The sequence below is a fragment of the Ptychodera flava genome, chromosome 9, assembly GCF_041260155.1.
Source record: "Ptychodera flava strain L36383 chromosome 9, AS_Pfla_20210202, whole genome shotgun sequence".
NCBI lineage: Eukaryota > Metazoa > Hemichordata > Enteropneusta > Ptychoderidae > Ptychodera > Ptychodera flava.
This window is the reverse complement of record NC_091936.1, coordinates 6,269,999-6,288,400: the sequence shown is the minus strand read 5'-3', so window position 1 is coordinate 6,288,400 and position 18,402 is coordinate 6,269,999. Positions and strand designations below refer to the sequence as shown.

Genomic DNA, 18,402 nt, shown 5'->3' with positions numbered 1-18,402 from the left:
GAAAGCGGAATGTCTTCCCGTTGAACAACAGCGCCCTCTCTTTGATGTACAAACTGACTGGAAATGCAAGAAATGACAGAACTTGACTAAGAATATACCTACGTACTCTACGAAATGCAATGTTTGAAATGTGCCGGTTTAAATCATCGTCTCTCAGTTAGGCGCCCTCAACAACGAAGGCTGGCACCTACGAATGACAAAGAATAAAATCTGAACTGCCTACAAGGAGATTCAAGTTTTAACAGTTTTTCAAACTTATGTTACAAATAGAGCTTGTTGTGTACTATCAACAAATAGCCTCGTTTTAAAAAACGGTCACCACTAAAGTCGACATCATAAATCAATCAATCAAATAACCAATGAATAAATGAAAAGATAATCAATCAATCAAAATAGAAATGAATAGAACAGAGTATTAGAAGGCCGACAAATAGTAATTAAACATTTTCTACTTTCATCCACTATGACTTTGTGAAACTACCGACACACTTTATATTATCAATTACGGTGATAATAGCGTTATTGATTTTGATATTTATTTCATTTGACAAAAAACGCAGAAGATGAAAAGTATAAATCCAAGTCGATACAACTAGGAATAAAAATCATGGCAAATGCACACCAATTTTTGTCAGGCGTTTCACCTGTAAATTAGAAATATGGTTTTACATCTCAGTTACATCGAAAAATATCAAAACGACCAATAGGATATGACAAATCGGTGACCGAGTATGTTTTTAAGTCGTTTCACAAAGGATAAATTGCCAACACTCACATTAAATTTGCCTGCACGATATGATAAACAGTTCATCAGAATAGACTTTCCAATCAAGCAATTCCCTAAAACGATGGCAATCGATTTCTGCCCATGTATTACAGAGACAAATTGCGAAATATCATGGATTTTTGCGATGTGTCAATGATTTAACGGAAATGATGCCAAAACCTGTTAAACTACCTATGGCAATCAAGTTCGAAATACATGAATATGCACACGTATGCATACAGACATATTCAAAGTAAAGTCATGTTTCGGACGAACGATGTACCACTTGAATTATCGTGGTTTTGAATATCGAAGCGAAAACATCTGGGCTAGTTTTGGAAAACATAATCAAGCAAAAGACCTAAAAAGATATGGTTCAATAGAGAAAAAAGGATTCTATAAAGTATGCACATGCTGCCATGACGCAAACGTCCTCCTTTGATATGAAGGTTAGATTTTTTCACATTTTCCCTATCAAAAAGGTTTTCCTCACGAGCTAACACCGCAAAACTTTCAACATCATGGACGAAAATCCCTAGGTTTTAATTTGCGCAGAGCTTATTCTCACCCATTCTTTCAAAGTTTATTTTCAAGCTAACATGTAATTACCTGGATATCAGATGCCTACTAAATATTACATAAGCTATCTGATCACACCAATCTTTTCATGGAAGCAATCGAAAAAGCTCAGCTGTGTACAAAGACGTTGACTTCACAGTAGGTGGATGGGATAACATAAGTGAACGTAATTGCTGAAGTTAGTAGAGATAAATGTTTTCCAAGTAGTCTAGTCCAGCAGTATTCTGCTACTCAAGGAATTACATAATCACGCAAATAAATATTCGAAAATGTATTAAAGCAGTACTGCTTCAAACTCAAAGCAATTGAGCTTGGAATATCACAACGTATTGGAGTACATACCAATTCGTGGTGTAATGTTCGTAATGACGTATGACTCTTTGCAGTAAGGATACGCCAAGCAGACTCCTTGACCCAGGATGTGTTGAAATAAAAAGGAAACGACAAGTATATTCTGCCAAGAGAGAAATCAACAGCACGGATCTGATAATCCATGAAATTTGATCAGGCTTTGAGGAACACATCGGAAATGATTGTAAGTGAGAGAAAGAGGGGAAAGAAATGAGAGAGAGAGAGAGAGAGAGAGAACAAGTTGCAGTTGGATTTGACAGAATAATGTGAATCAAGTTGTTTAAACGAATTAAGTTGTTTACATTAAATTTTGTTGATTATAGTGTACGTTGACACCAAATTCTGCCAATCTTAGTCGCATAATCACATGAAAGCGATTGATTATCTCACCCTAAAGTTAAACACAATCACCTGCCCTCTGAATAAAATGGAACAGTCAAAAAGACAGTATAAAAGTTACAAGAAAGCACACATTTGCTAAGATTTTCATCCAGCGCTTTGTTCGGACCTTACCACTGTGTGCTGTCTTTACAAATAAGATACCGAAATGTCAATTTCCTTTGTTTGTCTAGTCGTCGTGTTGATTGTACTGTTGACAGGGACGAACAGTCTAGCTCAGCAGGCGACGTTGGATACAGGAGACAGGGCAGTTTGCTCATACACCCTGACAGCACCATCAGATGTTGACGGCCGATGCCCTCATCTTAAACAAGCCGTGGGGTGCCGAGAATGCACCGATGACAGCACAGACACTGAAAGACTGGACGCTTTGAGAGAAGAGATTAACACCTTGAAGTTTGACGCCTTGAAGACTTCTCTACAATCTCTCCGAAATGAATTTGAAGAGCGGAAGAGAGACTGTCCATGTAACGAAGATGCCACATCCACGCCACTCCAGGGTAAGCAACCACATCAGGCCACTCAAAGAAAACGAGTGAGAGAGAGGGGGGAGCGTATGGAGAAATTAATGGTGGGGGATGAAATGTTTGACCGTGTTAATTAAGGATGAACATAAAAACATAGGGATTTATGGAACGGAAACCACAATTTATCTCATTATTTACATTGGCGAATCTTACTTCGCCTTTCATCATATTTTCTTCGTTCCTATCGGGCACAATTTTTAAAAAAAGGAAATTAGATCATGTTATGCCACAAATGTGTTCCTTGTGTTCAACCGTGATAGGAAAGGAAGGACATTCCAAGGACATTCTTCCAAATGAGAACGAAAGACGATCGAACCAATAAAAGTCACTTCACTTGATGACTTGAGGCTTCAGTTTCAGCGTAAATTCTCAACTTGTCGGTTATCATATAAGATTGAGTCAGTGACAATCTTGACTTATATCCAATAAAAATGTAGATGGCCGATAGATATGCCTCTTAATAACACGTCATCATTTCCCTCCGCATCACTTTATCGTCAGCTTTGTTGCAATTGTAATGCACATTTCCGTTTATCGTACTATGGTAGACTGCGCCTCGGGGACAGATATTTAGACTCTTAAATTTTTCCACCTCTTTTGTGATCTACTTGTGTGGGGCTCATTTTGAATCCATTGGAGAAAGAAAAACTTCCACCGTCTTAGTTTTTTGAAAATCAAAATTTTTATTTTTCTCCATGGGGATGACGGCCATTTTGAATTTCATATATTGGTAAATCTTGGATAATTTGTTTCTCTAGTACTGAAATGTGCACCTGACCCCCGAGTTTTATTCTCGATTTTTGAAAGAAAGTGGAGAAAAGATTTCGCGTGGAAAGTTTGAGCAAAAGTTTAAGTCTTTCACCTGGGAGGCGCGTACTGCCTTAAAGACAAAGTGGATGCAAGCCTGACTTAATTGCTGATGATAAAAATAAGAATTCATATCGAGTTCGTGTTCTCATTTCCAGCATTCCATGTGCGGAGCTTAGAAGGAACGTACAAGCTGACTTTCGCGGAGGCTGCAGTTGAATGCATCAAACACCACGCACGGATGGCATCGTACGATGACCTGTATGCGGCTTGGGAGAATGGTCTAGAAGTGTGTGCATATGGATGGTTGTCCGACGGCAGTGCGCAGTTTCCAATGCAGTCGGCAAGGACTGGCTGTGGCAATAGAAAGGGAATACATAGCGCGGGTTACCCCTCCAAAGATAGGGAATATGACGTGTACTGCATGTCCAATGTCAGATGTTAATTTTTTGTCTATGCTATCGTCATGGCAACGATCAAGGAAGCGATATAAGATTCCAATGTGCTGCATCATGTTAGCTTTCAACATTTGGAGCCGAAACGTTTTAACACATAGCCTAGTTTTGATAGTCTATCGAAACAAAAGCATGGGTCGTCTGCAACAGTGTTCATTTTTGCCGGAAACATTTGATTTACGAATCGACTTGTCTGTATTGATGCTTTGACATCAAATAGCGACAAGGTAAAGGCGGTCGTCTGTGACTGTGTGTTTCACGGTTCTAGCATGATTTGTTTGATTAGCATTGTAATATATGTCACTATGTGTCAAATCCTGAGAGTCCTCGTCTCTTTCTATCCTTGTGTGTTCTCGGGACAAATAACTGTACCACTTACTCGGGAAGTTGTGATTTCTTCCCGGTCATTTACTTTCGGCTGAAGTTGTTAATGCATATTGTTATAGGCTCCTTCGATTGCTGTTTCACCTCATTTTTTTCTGCGTAGGGGTCAAAGTTTATCAAAGAAGACAATGGACCATCACAAAAAGTTGGCAGTGAAAAGGGTAGTGGCCCTCTAATAACAAATAAGGGATGAACATCAACTGCATAAGGGGGGCGGAATTTTTCACGAGGGGAAAATACAAATATTTTCATCGTCATCATCAGCAGTAGCAGCAGCAATGATAACAACAACAACAACAACAAAAGCAACAACACAACAACAACAACAACACAATCATTATCATCATCAATCATCATAATTACCGTCAAAATCACCAAGACCACCAGGGAAAAAATTGCAGCTGCTATTCTTTATATCAGTTAATATCTGCACCATCTCTGACGAAGGACCACTTTTACAATCCTGAGCCTCCATAAAATTCAAACGAAATCTCCTTTGGAATGCAAGAAAAAAAATTCGATGTTCTTGTGAAGAGTGAGGACAAGCGTTGACCCTTAAAGAGACGCGGAAGGGACCGTCTATGGACGAACTTACCGATCCACTGTATACCAACTGTGTGTGTCTGTGTGTGTCTGTGTGAGAAAGAGAGAGAGAGAGAGAGAGAGAGAGAGAGAGAGAGAGAGAGAGAGAGAGAGTGTGTGTGTGTGTGTGTGTGCATGTGTGTGTGTGTGTGTGTGTGTGTGTGTGTGTGTATCTTAAAAGCATATGATGGTTGATGATAGCACTCCGCAAACAATTGGTTAATTTCAGGGTGTAAAAACAAACCTTTGCACCGCCGAAAGCACATGCATTGCTTGCTAGGTGAGCAAGTATCGTGTGTTGCAAATTAGAATCTGATAATATTACTACTCAGTATACAAAACTTCTTCATAATGTTCTTAATCTCTAAAATATCAAATTAAATCATTGCCGTTTTGGTTGTTTACACAAAATGATGTACACCTAATTAAAGTATCAAAATAGGTTATTAAATACTTGAGATATGGCCAAAAACAATTTGTCTATTGCTTGCAGCCATGTTGGTTTTTTGCAAATTATCAAAGTGTCCATGTAAAAAATGAAACTTCTAAATTATATGTGATATATTGGTCAAAATTTTTATTTGGTAGGACTGTTAGCAGTCATGTTGGACTTTTGCAAATTATCTAAGTGACTATGTAAAACGTTGAACTTCTAAAATGTTTTCTTATATTAGAGAAATAATTTTGTATTTTCACTTCACTGAAACAGCCTATTGAATACAGGGTATATAGTCGAAAATATTTTATCAGAATGCTGTCAGTCATATTTGATTTGTGCAAATTATCTAAGTGCCCCTGTAAAACATCGTATCAATATAAAATCCCATTCAAAAGAAATAATTTTAGATTTTATCACTGAAATATTTAGTGTAATATTTTACATACTTCTATTGGCATGCAGATGGCCATATTGGATCGATGCAAATTGTCAAAATGCCTCTAAATCATGGTACCTGTAAAAATAGTTCCATGCCAAAGAAATTTTATAAAATCACTGAAATAGCCCAAACATATTATTTCGTCGGAATGCAGACAGCCACCTTAGTTTGATGCAAATTATCAAAGTGCCCATGTAAAACATCGTGTCTCACAAAAAAGTTCCCTGTGCCAAAGAAATATAGCTTGTATACTATGTAATATATGGTTGAACATGGATTGATAACCTTTAAACATTATTCTTGGTACCTCTCTTAGGGACTGGTCAGTTTCTTCAGCCTGGGGGGGCCGGTGGATTATTTTTTGCCGACGTCAAAAACTGGTTGACCCCCCTATTCCAAATTTTGAAAACAGGGTGACCCCCCTATTCCAAATTTCGAAAACAGGGTGACCCCCCCCCCGGCGCGACATAGGTAAAACAAAAGGTGGACATAAATTTTATATATATATATATATATATATATATATATATATATATATATATATATATATATATATATATATATATATGTATATATATATACATTATATTTTACATTTTACATATATTTATATTTTTAACAGTCATTCTATGTTTAATGAAATTGTTGACATGTCAGTTGTAAGATAGGAATTTCAAAATGTAAATCTTAAAGTTTGAATACAGTACATTTTGAATGAGCTGTATTTTGAATGAGCTGTGAATGTATTTCACACTTTCTATGCTTAACCAGATGTCCTGAACTGTTGTACAGAAATGGATGTCAATCATTAATATCAAAGAGGAAAAAGCAGTGAATCAAAAACTTTTATGGGTGTTAAGACTTGCCAACCATCCAATTAAATCTCCTGAGGAGCCATAGAGAGCTTTTTTAGCCAAATCTGATGTGTACAGTGTCTGAGAGGATCTTTTCTTGTAACATTGAAACCATAAAAGCACAGGTAATAATGACAAAAACTGCCTTTTTTAACTGTTATTTTGTTCATAAAAAAGCGAGCATCTTTCTACAGAAAACCAGTGACACAAAGGAAAATAATTGCATCAATGAGAAGGAAAGATATCTTGTCATTTTTCTATTTCTAAAATAAGTCACTGTATCAAATATATATTGTGAAATATTTGTGCATGTTGCTTTCTCATACTGAATTCTCATAGAGAGAACAGAAAAGTATCAGGAATTTGTCATCCTTTTCATATGAAATGCAGATTTCATAATGGTACACTTTCACTTAGCAAACATCAAGATATCTCTGAAATATAAAAGTATGGCGCCCGAAGGGCGCGCCGAAAAATATGAAACATCCTGATATCTCTGATATATATATGTCTTGTATATTAAAGTCATGCACCTGAAGGGCATGCTGAAAAATGTCTGATATATAAAAGTAATGAACTTGAAGAGCACGCTGAAAAATATTGAACATACAGATATCTCTGATGTATGTATGCTTGATATGTTAAAATTGGGCGTGCTGAAAAATATGACTGATTATGAAAGTTACGCGCCGAAGGGCGCGCCGTAAATACAACTAAATGATGAAATTTGTGGCTGACACTAGCATTTAAGGCAATGATGAGCCTGTGTCAAAATTCAAAAACACACTGACCCCCCCTATTGGGCATTTCAAAAACATGGTGACCCCCCTATCACCAAAGTCAAAACAGGGTGACCCCCCATGAATCCACCGCCCCCCCCCCAGGCTGAAGAAACTGACCAGTCCCTTAGAAGACAAAAAATCTGTTGCAATTTATAGTAGGTTTAATTCTTTTATCTTGACTAATAGGGGCACAGCGTCTCTTGCATGCAATCGTCTTAAACTGGACACGCGTCTGGAAATCATGGACAAAGTTTGGCTCATGAAATGATTTGCAAAACGAATCATCGCCCCTCATTATTAAGGACGATTATCCAAGCTTTTATCGACAAATTATTCAAAAATGCATTTTCTTTCGATTTGTACTTGTATAAGTTTTTCTACTACAATATTATGTACAATAATTATTGGGTCGATCTCTTTAGGAAACATGATGATTACGCAAACAAAGCTCTGACACAGTAAAGCACGTTGCTATCTTCCGAAGTTTACGATCAAGGACGAAGAGATGGAATTCCATCGCTCATTGCAGTACATACCAATTCAGCTATTCGTGGTGTGATAACATTGTCGTATCAGCAGAGGTCAAAGAGATGCACGACCCCGACGATGCGCCGAGCGAAAACAGGATGGGCTTTGAAATATAATATTCTGAGAAGTGGAACAAACGATTGGTGTATCCTGCTTTCAAAGAAATCAACACCAAGGACCTACAGTTTGTGAAATCTGGTGACATTGAGGAACATGGGAGTGATTTTGTTTATCACAGTGAGAAGCAATCAAATGCAAGAAATATAACACAACATCAGCTGCCTAGCTTGAATAATAACAGATTTAACGATCCTAATATTGAAGGGTCTAATGTCTCAAATTCCTGCTCATGGAATTCCTTACAAAGCAATGCCGCTACACGTTCTACTGGCTATGCATGGCCACGTCATGGCTATCCAATAAATGGATCTGTTTACCCAGTAAATACTGGTCAAATATACTCTGGTATATGTGCAGATGGAAATTCTAGCATGCCTTTCATCTGCCAGTCTAGTGTTGATCAAAATAGTAAAGGGACTGTACTTCCCAATCAAAATTATCCACAACAATCTCAAAGTGGAGGCTATACTAACCCAGTAGGCACTCCAAACACTTTTCATGGTTCCACAAGTGTTTCTGTGCCAAGAGGCAATTTTAGAAATGTTTACTTAAATTCCAATGTAACATCTGGAACAGTTGCTCCAGGTGCTAATGCCATGTTTTCAAACCCACAACAGTGTGTTGGTTATAGTGGGTAACTAAATTGAATAAGAACCTTTCTCTGTGTTTAATTCACTTCAAATCCATGAGTGAAAAAGGGATGAGGGTGGTACGTATTTTTTTTTTCCCCCTTCCTTCCTTCCCATCTTTTCATCCTTGTCTATATTGTTTTTTCCCTCTTTCCTTTCCGTGATAAGTTCCAGTATTAGTATAATATTTGTATCATATTGCTGATTTCTCCCAGCCAAAGGTTACTCCTTTGTGCTTTATGGTATGTAATTCAAGTATGGTTGTATCAAAACCTATTATTAACTTAGCATGTTGGAATATTCAAGGTCTTTCTGATAGTAAGATGTCTGACCCTGATTTCCTTGGTAGGGTTATGAAATTTGACATTTTGGAATTGTTGAATCATGGTCATCTTCTGACCAGTGTATTTCTATTGATGATTACTATTGTTATAATTCTTATAGATCTATGGGTGTTATTGGTCGAAAAACTAGTGGAGGCATTTGTGTATTTATTAAAAACTCCTTACGAGCTGGTGTTAAAATTTTACAAAAGAAACATGATTTTGCTGTTTGGCTAAGATTAGATAAGTCATTTTTTAATATCAGTCATGACGTTTTCATTTGCTTTGTCTACTTTCCTCCCGAAAATTCAAGTTACATGTTACGAATGACAAAAATTGTTACTGATTTTGATCCTTATGAAATGATTGAAAAGGAGTTGCAAACCTATCTTTCTTCTGGTAAAGTCATCATGTTGGGTGACTTCAATGCACGCACAGGTACGTTAGAGGATTTTATTTCTGATCAGCTACCCCAAAATCTGGAAAATGATTGTGATGAATCTGTCTTTGCTAGAAAGAACAGAGATAATTTTGTTAATCCTTATGGCAGGAAGTTAATATCTCTCTGTACAACAAGTAGATTATTAGTTTTAAATGGCCGTGTCAGTGGTGATCTGTTGGGCATGACAACTTGCTATCATAATAATGGTTGTAGCACAGTAGATTATGGTATTGTTAGTCATGATGTTTTACAGCTGTGTGAATATTTTCACGTAGATTATCCAAGTCATTTATCTGATCACTGTATGATTTCACTCGGTTTTAAGTTACCACATGTTCAATCCAATACACAGTATGACAACCTTCTCAGTGCTTTACCCAACTCTTATATTTGGTCAAATTCAGAACCATTTATTAAGGGATTAAATAATCCAATGGTTAAAAACCACATTAATTTGTTATTAAGTAAGAAATATGATGTTGACATGTGTGGCATTAATTTGTTAGTTGGTGATTTTGTTAAGATCATCCACATGGCATGTAAAAATCTTAAAATGAGAACAAAACAAAAGAAGAGAAAAATCAACAAACCATGGTATGATTACTCGTGTTATGAATTGAAAAGGGAGACTTGTAAGATGGGTAAACTTTTACACAAAAACCCCTATGACCCAGTCATTAGAGGCATATTTTTCCGTTATAAAAAAATGTACACTAAGACTGTAAGACACCGTAAGCGTTCATTTAGAGAAAATATGTTAACAATTATTGCAGATGCTGAAAAGAAAAATCCAAAAAAAATTTTGGAAGTTAGTTAATACCCTGAAAAACAAAAATAACTCTGCTAGTGACAGAATTTCTCCTGATGCTTGGTACAACCACTTTAAATCACTTGCACAGAAAGGTTTACATTCTCAACATTTTGATACCAATTTTCAGGCAAAGGTAAAGAAACAGCTTGCTAATGGTTTTAAGTTTTCTTATAATGCAATTCTTGACTCTGATGTTGCTGCCGGTGAAGTGTCAGCTGCAATCAGATCTCTAAAATCAGGGAAAGCCTGTGGTGATGATGCAATTTAAATGAAATGATTAAAAGTGGTTCTGCCATTTTGATGCCAGCTTTACTTAAGATTTTCAATACTGTGTTGAGTTCTGAACTTTTTCCTACTATTTGGCCAAAGGACATATAGTGCCTATCCACAAGTCTGGGTCAGAATATGACCCTACAAATTACAGAGGTATTACTGTTAGTAGTTGTATTGGTAAACTTTTTACTGTGATTCTCAATAACAGAGCAAACAAGTTTATTAACGGGAATAATTTACTTAATTGTGAACAAATAGGTTTTCAAAAAGGTCATCGCACTTCAGATCACATTTTTGTATTGAAATCTCTTATCAATTACTACAAGCACAAGAGTAGATCTAGACATTTATTTACATGCTTTGTTGACCTCCAGAAAGCTTTTGACAGTGTCTGGCATATGGGATTGTTTTATAAGTTATCTAAACAAGGTTTTAGCTGTAAGTTTTTAAATATTATCAAGTCTCTGTATGACAACATTACATCTTGTATCAAGTTACCATCTGGTTTTACTAATTATTTTCATTCACACATTGGTACCAGACAAGGCTGCAATCTCAGTCCTACATTGTTTAATCTCTTTTTGAATGATTTGCCATCTATACTTAACAGAGAATGTATTGATGCTCCATTACTAGTCAATAGAAAACTACCAATACTTATAGTCCATGGGCCAGGAACCGAAACCCTCCCCCCCTCTAGGGATTTTTGCAGACCGATATTTTCTGAAAGCTTATCTATCCAGCTGTCGGAATCAGGTTGTCTGCAGTCGTATCGAATATGCGTGTGGCTGTGGGGAGCTGTTGTCATGGTAACGGCAGCAAAATTTGAGGGGTGTGCATAAGATTAAAAAATGTGATATTTCAGGAACTGAAAATGATAGAGATAAAATTCAAACACTTATTCTTACTTATTTGGACACGTACTATTCAATGATGACATAACCGATAAGGTCAAAGGTCAAGGTCACCTTGAAAATTGAAAGGAAAGTAGAAATTTCACTGTTTTTCGACAAATATGACCAGTTATAGTTTCCGTTTACTTCAAAATTACTTGCCATAGGAAGCTGTAAATTGGTCATCACATAGGGTATTATATTACTTTAAAGAAATTTAAGTTGGTTTACTTTTGTGATATTGCGTGATATCGCATGATATCAAATTCAGTTACCATAGCATCTGATATTAAATTCTACACAAAACCCTTAAAATTAAAATATGTGATATCTCAGGAACTGAAAATGATAGAGAAAAAATTCAAACACTCTTTCTTACATATTTCGACACATGCTATTCAATGGTCACATGACCGACAAGGTCAAAGGTCAAGGTCACCTTCAAAACTTCAGTTGAACGTAAGATTATCGCATCTTGTAGAAAAACAACCGCCAATAGTCTCTGCTAACGGAAAAATATTCAACATTGAGGGCCAAAAAGTGGTCATTACATAGGATTTTATGTTATTTGTAACAAGTTGTGCTGCTTACTCTATGGAATTGATTTATTTATGAAATTTGTTACCATAACGACAGATACCAACTTTGCCCAAAATCCTCAAAATAAGAAATGACCATATCGTTGCTATCAATTCACTGGAAAGTATTAAAAGTTTAGACATTTACATTCACATTTTCACTTGCTGGCTGTTTAGTGGTAAGTTGACATTTTTAGGGTTAAAGGTCAAGGTCATTCCAATCAGAGCAGAATATATTATAAATGATGCCATCCACATTTATTTTCCTTAACACTGATTTCGCCTAGAATTCTGTACCCTACTACTTTTCTAAATTATATTCAGTGTTAATGTATATTTATATTGTTTCTAATTCATTTATACTGAACAAAAAAAAGATTGCGGGATTGAAAATTATTGAATGTGATTCAGTGACAAAAATAATATCATTACATGAATCACAAACGCTGTTTCTTCTGCCTGTATATCCGGACATGCTGACGTGACACTTCCGGCATATGTACTACATCATCTCAATACATCCTTGTATTGAGATTGGGACACCCTTTTACAATTAGACGTGGCGCGTTTGTTGTCACGTGATGAAGGTTATAAAAACTCTAGGCTTCAAAGGTTTCGCCAGTCTGGTCAGTGTAAGCGGTGAAAGCAACAGAGCGTAAACCGTTCCTCTCGTTCACACGCTGCGCGCTCCCATACCTCTACTTGCTGCTAAAACTGTTAGTAGTTTACTGTACATATCGACCTGTAAACAGTTGATAAGGGTGGTTTCAGAAGTTTTTTCCGTTCTAGGAGGGTGTTTTTTGTGTCAAAGCACAGTAGTGATTGTTGGTTCTCGTCGTTAGTGAGGTGATAGTTTACAACGAATTGTTTTGTTACACGTGCTTTAACAAAGGCAGATATTGAATCTCTCTCTCTCTTTCTCTCTCTCTCTCTCTCTCTCTCTCTCTCTCTCATTCGAGAAATGGCAGAAGAGAAACGCCTGGATGAAAAACCTGTAAACATGAGTCGGGTTAATAAAACCAAACCAATTAAAGACACGGGTGGTTTGGTGTGCATTATTCACTACCCTAAAAATAATTCGGACAAGAAAGTAAGGCCGCTGTCTCAATTCAGTTTCCAAAAAATTCAGGATTCTTGTAGACTTAGACAGCAACAGGACAAATTAACGGATAGATTAGACCAAATTTGTTCTTCAGTGCCTGAATTCCTTTCTAATGTACATGGGTGTCACAGATGGTGCTACAATAACTTCACTAACATATCTAGACTTCTTAAGCGTAAAAGTTCAGCAAGTAATGCGGACGATGTATGTGTTAAAAAAAGGCGCAGAACATCAGAGCAGTCGTCAACGAGTGTTTTATTCCCATCCGATAAGTGTCTGTTTTGCGACAGGAATCGCATCACAAAACGAGGAATAAACATAAAACTCGTCAAATGTCAAACTAAAACAGCTGAAAATTCTATAAAGGTGGCAGTAGAGAAAAAGCAAGACGAGACAATGATACGTAAAGTTGAAGGTATAGATTTGGTAGCCAGGGAAGTACATTACCATGAATCTTGTAGGAAAGCATATACACGTGATGATGATCGTAATGAATACACAAGTAATACCGAACCAAGTGAAAAACAAATCGCACACAAGGAAGCATTTGAATATATCTGTTGTTACGTTTTTGAAAACGTCATAAAAGGTTTGAATGTTGAACGAATATCAATGCTTAAAGAAAGATATATGTCGCATATTCTTGAAAATAATCCTGAGTTTTACAATCCAAACTATAAAACGTATAAATTGAAAGACAAACTGATTAAACATTTTGGAAATGAGCTAAATTTTTGGCAGCCAAACTATAGAAGTGAGCTTGTGTATTCCTCGGGATTGCAAAAAGGCCGAGCAGTTGAATCAGCTTTTGAAACAGCTGCATCGGATACCAGGCGTTTGGAAGAATCAGCATTGTTTTTGCGTAGAGTAATTCAAAATGCTTACAGAGAGTCAGAACAAATGCAATGGCCACCGTCATCAACATTTTTACTTGGTGACACCATTCATCCACCAGTACATCTTCAAAATTTTTTGCATATTTGATTACTGGCAAAAAAACTGAAGTTTCAACTGGTAAGCAGGAACGATTGGCTATGTCTTTTGGTCAAGATCTCTGTGCAGCTGTCACAAATGGACAGTGGACAATGCCAAAGCATCTATTGCTTGGCATGACCTTGAGACATCTAACAGGAAGTGCTGAAATTTTAACATTTATCAATCGTTTCGGTCATTGTTCATCATATTCTACCCTTCTTGAGTTGGAAACAGCAATGTGTAGGAGAATAGAGGAAACAAATCGTGTGATCCCCCCTTCTGTTAAGACGGACTGTAACATTGTAACTCATCTATGTTGGGATAATTTTGATATGCGGGAAGAAACGCCATCTGGGGCTGGCACAACACACACTGCACATGGAATCATTCTACAAGAAACATCAGTAAACAGTAACGGTACAAGTGAAACAGGAGGTGTATCTGAAAGTGTACCTAGAACAAAAAAAAGATCTATTACAGCACGACAAAATGAAATAGAACCTTGTTTTATGAAATCTAAGGCTGAACCTACACTAAAAATAACAACCACCGAAATAAAAAATAATAATGTGATAAGAAAGGCTCAAAACTGTGATATGTTATGGATATTTGCTAGGGCTTTGCTTAAGAATTCAAGACAAACATTGAAAGTACCTTCGTGGGCAGGCTGGGTGTCTGTCACAGGGAATAATGCTGGTAGCGAACACATAACTACTATTGATTACATGCGTCCCATTTTCGCTCCAATAACAGAGAATGCAACCGTTCAAGAAGTTCTAAAAACATCACAAGATGCTTCTAGGGAAGTTGATCAACAGTACACCATAATGACGTTTGATTTGGCAGTTGCCAAAAAAGCATATGAACTAGTGTGGCAAACCAAGATGCTTTCGGAGACTGTATTGTCAGGTTAGGTAGTTTTCATCTCGTATGCTCTTATATGGGTGCCCTTGGAAAGAGCATGAGGGGTAGTGGCTTTGAAGAAATTATTATTGAATCAGAAATATGTGCCAGTGGGTCAATCGAGAAGGTAATGACCGGAAAACATTACAACAGAGCTTTACGTGTCCATAAGCTTGTCCTTGAAGCATTGGAACGTCTGTTGCTTCAGGTGTTTGAGTTGCAAAATGAGAATGCATTTGCTGATGAAACAAGTGAGACCCTCCATCTCCTGGCCACAGATCCATGCAACGAAAATCTATCAAAAGCTCTCCATGATGACGGCTGCAATAAACTACTGTCTCTATATTATGAATTCAAGGAAAGGGTTCGTCGAGGATTTTTAGGCAAAACAGCTCAGTTTTGGCTAAATTATATGGACAATGTGGGCCTTATTTTATTATTTCAGAGAGCAACTAAAGAAAATGACTTTGATCTGCATTTGGCATCGCTTCAAAGGATGTGCACGCTGTTTTTCAGCTATGACCACCAGAACTATGCTAGGTATGCCACAGTGTACTTCCTGACACTTCTGAATTTGCCCGAGTCACATCCAGGAGCAGAAAAGCTTCTGAAGCAATATGGGTTCAGTATAAATAGATCTGAAGTACCAGCATCTAGAAATGCTGTTGACATTACAATCGAGCAAACAATCAATCGTCATGCCAAGTCACGCAGTGGCATAGTAGGTTTCAGCAGAAACCACTCGGCATACTACAGATGGTGCATGACTAGGCATGCTAGAAGTAGTTATCTCCAGGCAACTATGGAGATGGTTGACATTAACTGCCACGAATTTTCAACACACAAAGACTTGAGGTCATCACAGATTGTCAGAAGTGAAGATGATGTTCAAAGGGTTGTTCAGGCAATATCAAATTTTATCAACCCATTTGAAGTTGATAACAAAGAGGTACTGTATTGCCTTTCATCAGGGGTCCCTGCTCCAAGGGATATAGAACATGATCTGCTCCAGGCAAACAACCTGGGCAGAGCAGCCTATGAGTCATTTGTCAAGGAAAGAATTGTTGAAAAAAACAACGAGCTTCCATGCACCAATTAAAAGACGTAATCTCAAAACATTTGCAAACCGTGCGAAATCAGTGAAAGTTACAGGACTGTCCAAAAAGTCCAAAGAAATAAAAGCTGAAAGAAATGTTTTTGGTCAGCTGGTCCTTCTGGCGTTGGAGCATCAACTTAGTATGGAGAGAGTATTAAGTTTCTCACTGGGGCCTGTGCCATGGGCACTGGCTACTGCAGATGGCTCTCCAGTAAAGACTGACAAATCAAAGCTAATGCATGTTTTAGAGGGCGATTCAAACTCTACTACGAGACCAACAACAGGTACCATTAGTTACATTGTTGATGGTAATGCCCTCCTACAGGCACAAGTAGCTTTACCAAATACATTCGGAGAGCTTGCGGAAAATGTGTTTGATCAACTTCCTAAGGCACAGCGTGTTGACTTTGTGACAGACTCTTACTTCCCTATGTCAATAAAAGGGATAGAAAGAGAAAGAAGGGGCAACTCACAGCCACATTTAATCAAAGGGGTTCTAACTAAAGTTCCTCGAGACTGGAAGTCATTTATGTCAAATGATCAAAACAAGAAATTTCTTATTGACTTTCTACTTGATCAATGGAAAAGCGACAAATATGCACCAAAGCTTGTCGGTAGGAAAGTGATACTGGTATGTGAGAAGAGGTGTTTCACTTTGACAAGTATTGATGGTAAAGAAACACTATTAGCAGAAATGGGTGAGTTGAACTCCACACAGGAAGAGGCAGACACAAGGATAATTCTCCACTGTCTGTCCATTGGAGAAAACTCACCAGAGACCTCTACAATAATTGTAAGGTCCCCAGACACAGATGTGTTCATACTTCTCCTGAACTTCACACATCACTTGAAGCAAAGTGTTCTGTTTGACACCGGAGTTGGCAACAAGCGGCGTCTTATAGACGTGCAAAGTGTGATCAGAGATACAGGCCCGAATATGTGTCAGATTCTCCCTGCATTGCATGCTTTCAGTGGTTGTGATACCACAAGTGCTTTTGTCAGGAAAGGAAAATTGACTGTTCTGAAAATCCTAAAACAACATCCGGGCTTTATGGATGTTTTTCAGAAAATAGGAAGGTCAGCAGAAATTGATGATCATGCTTTCAAAAGGCTTGAGCATTTTACTTGCCTTCTGTATGGAAACAGAGCCACAAGTGATATCAACGTGGTAAGGTATGAGAAATTTATGGAACGTTTTACAGCCAAAACAGGCGTATTGTCCACCTACGATGGCATGGATATGAGTCTCTTACCACCATGCAGAGATTCATTGAGAATGCATATCAGAAGAGCAAATTACCAAGCGCTGATATGGTATCAGGCAGACAAGGCAGTCCCAAATATTCCCCCACCGCAGGCACATGGCTGGGAAATCATTGATGGAAAACTTCAGTTTAAGTGGACAGAGGGTGATCTCATGCCCGAGAGCTTATTGAAGTAATAATGGACGAACCACAAGAAACTGTAGAAGAACAGGAAATTCCTGAATTTCAAAGCTTAACTGATTATATATACGAGCCAATGCATGATTAACAAAAAGTGTTTTATTGATATGGATTTAGTATGGAGATGTTCCCTGAATTTCCACGCAAAAACAAAAGTAAACCTACTAAATTTTTTTAAAACTAATATTATACCCTATGTGATGACCAATTTACAGCTTCCTAGAATCCTAGGGCAATTAATTTTGAAATAAACAAAAACTAGAACCGGTCATATTTGCCAAAAACATTTAAATTCCTATTTTCCTTTAAATTTCAAGGTGATCTTGACCTTTGACCTTGTCGGTCATATGACCATTGAATAGCACGCGTCTAAATATGTAAGAAAGAGTGTTTGAATTTTTTCTCTATCATTTTCAGTTCCTGAGATATCACATATTTAATTTTAAGGGTTTTGTGTAAAATTTCATATCAGATGCTATGGTAACTGAATTTAATATCATGCAACGCCACAAAAGTAAACCAACTTAAATTTCTTTAAAGTAATATAATACCCTATGTGATGACCAAATAACAGCTTCCTAGGGCAATTAATTTTGAAATAAACGGAAACTATAACTGGTCATATTTGTCAAAAACAGTGAAATTTCTACTTTCCTTTCAATTTTCAAGGTGACCTTGACCTTTGACCTTGTCAGTCATGTCACCATTGAATAGCACGTGTCCAAATAAGTAAGAATAAGTGTTTAAATTTTATCTCTATCATTTTCAGTTCCTGAAATATCACATTTTTTAATCTTATGCAAACCCCTCAAATTTTGCTGCCGTTACCATGACAACAGCTCCCCACAGCCACACGCATATTCGATATGACTGCAGACAACCTGATTCCGACAGCTGGATAGATAAGCTTTCAGAAAATA

The 18,402-nt window shown here is 37.2% G+C and overlaps 1 protein-coding gene across 1 annotated transcript; it reads left to right on the top strand.

Moving 5' to 3' along the window:
- The first annotated feature begins 1,923 nt into the window (after positions 1–1,923).
- On the top strand, positions 1,924–4,199 carry LOC139139859 (stabilin-1-like). The gene is made up of 2 exons (XM_070708803.1): positions 1,924–2,595; positions 3,588–4,199. The coding sequence occupies exons 1-2, from the start codon at positions 2,244–2,246 to the stop codon at positions 3,872–3,874; spliced, it is 639 nt and encodes a 212-aa protein (XP_070564904.1). The 5' UTR covers positions 1,924–2,243; the 3' UTR covers positions 3,875–4,199.
- Positions 4,200–18,402: the final 14,203 nt, after the last annotated feature.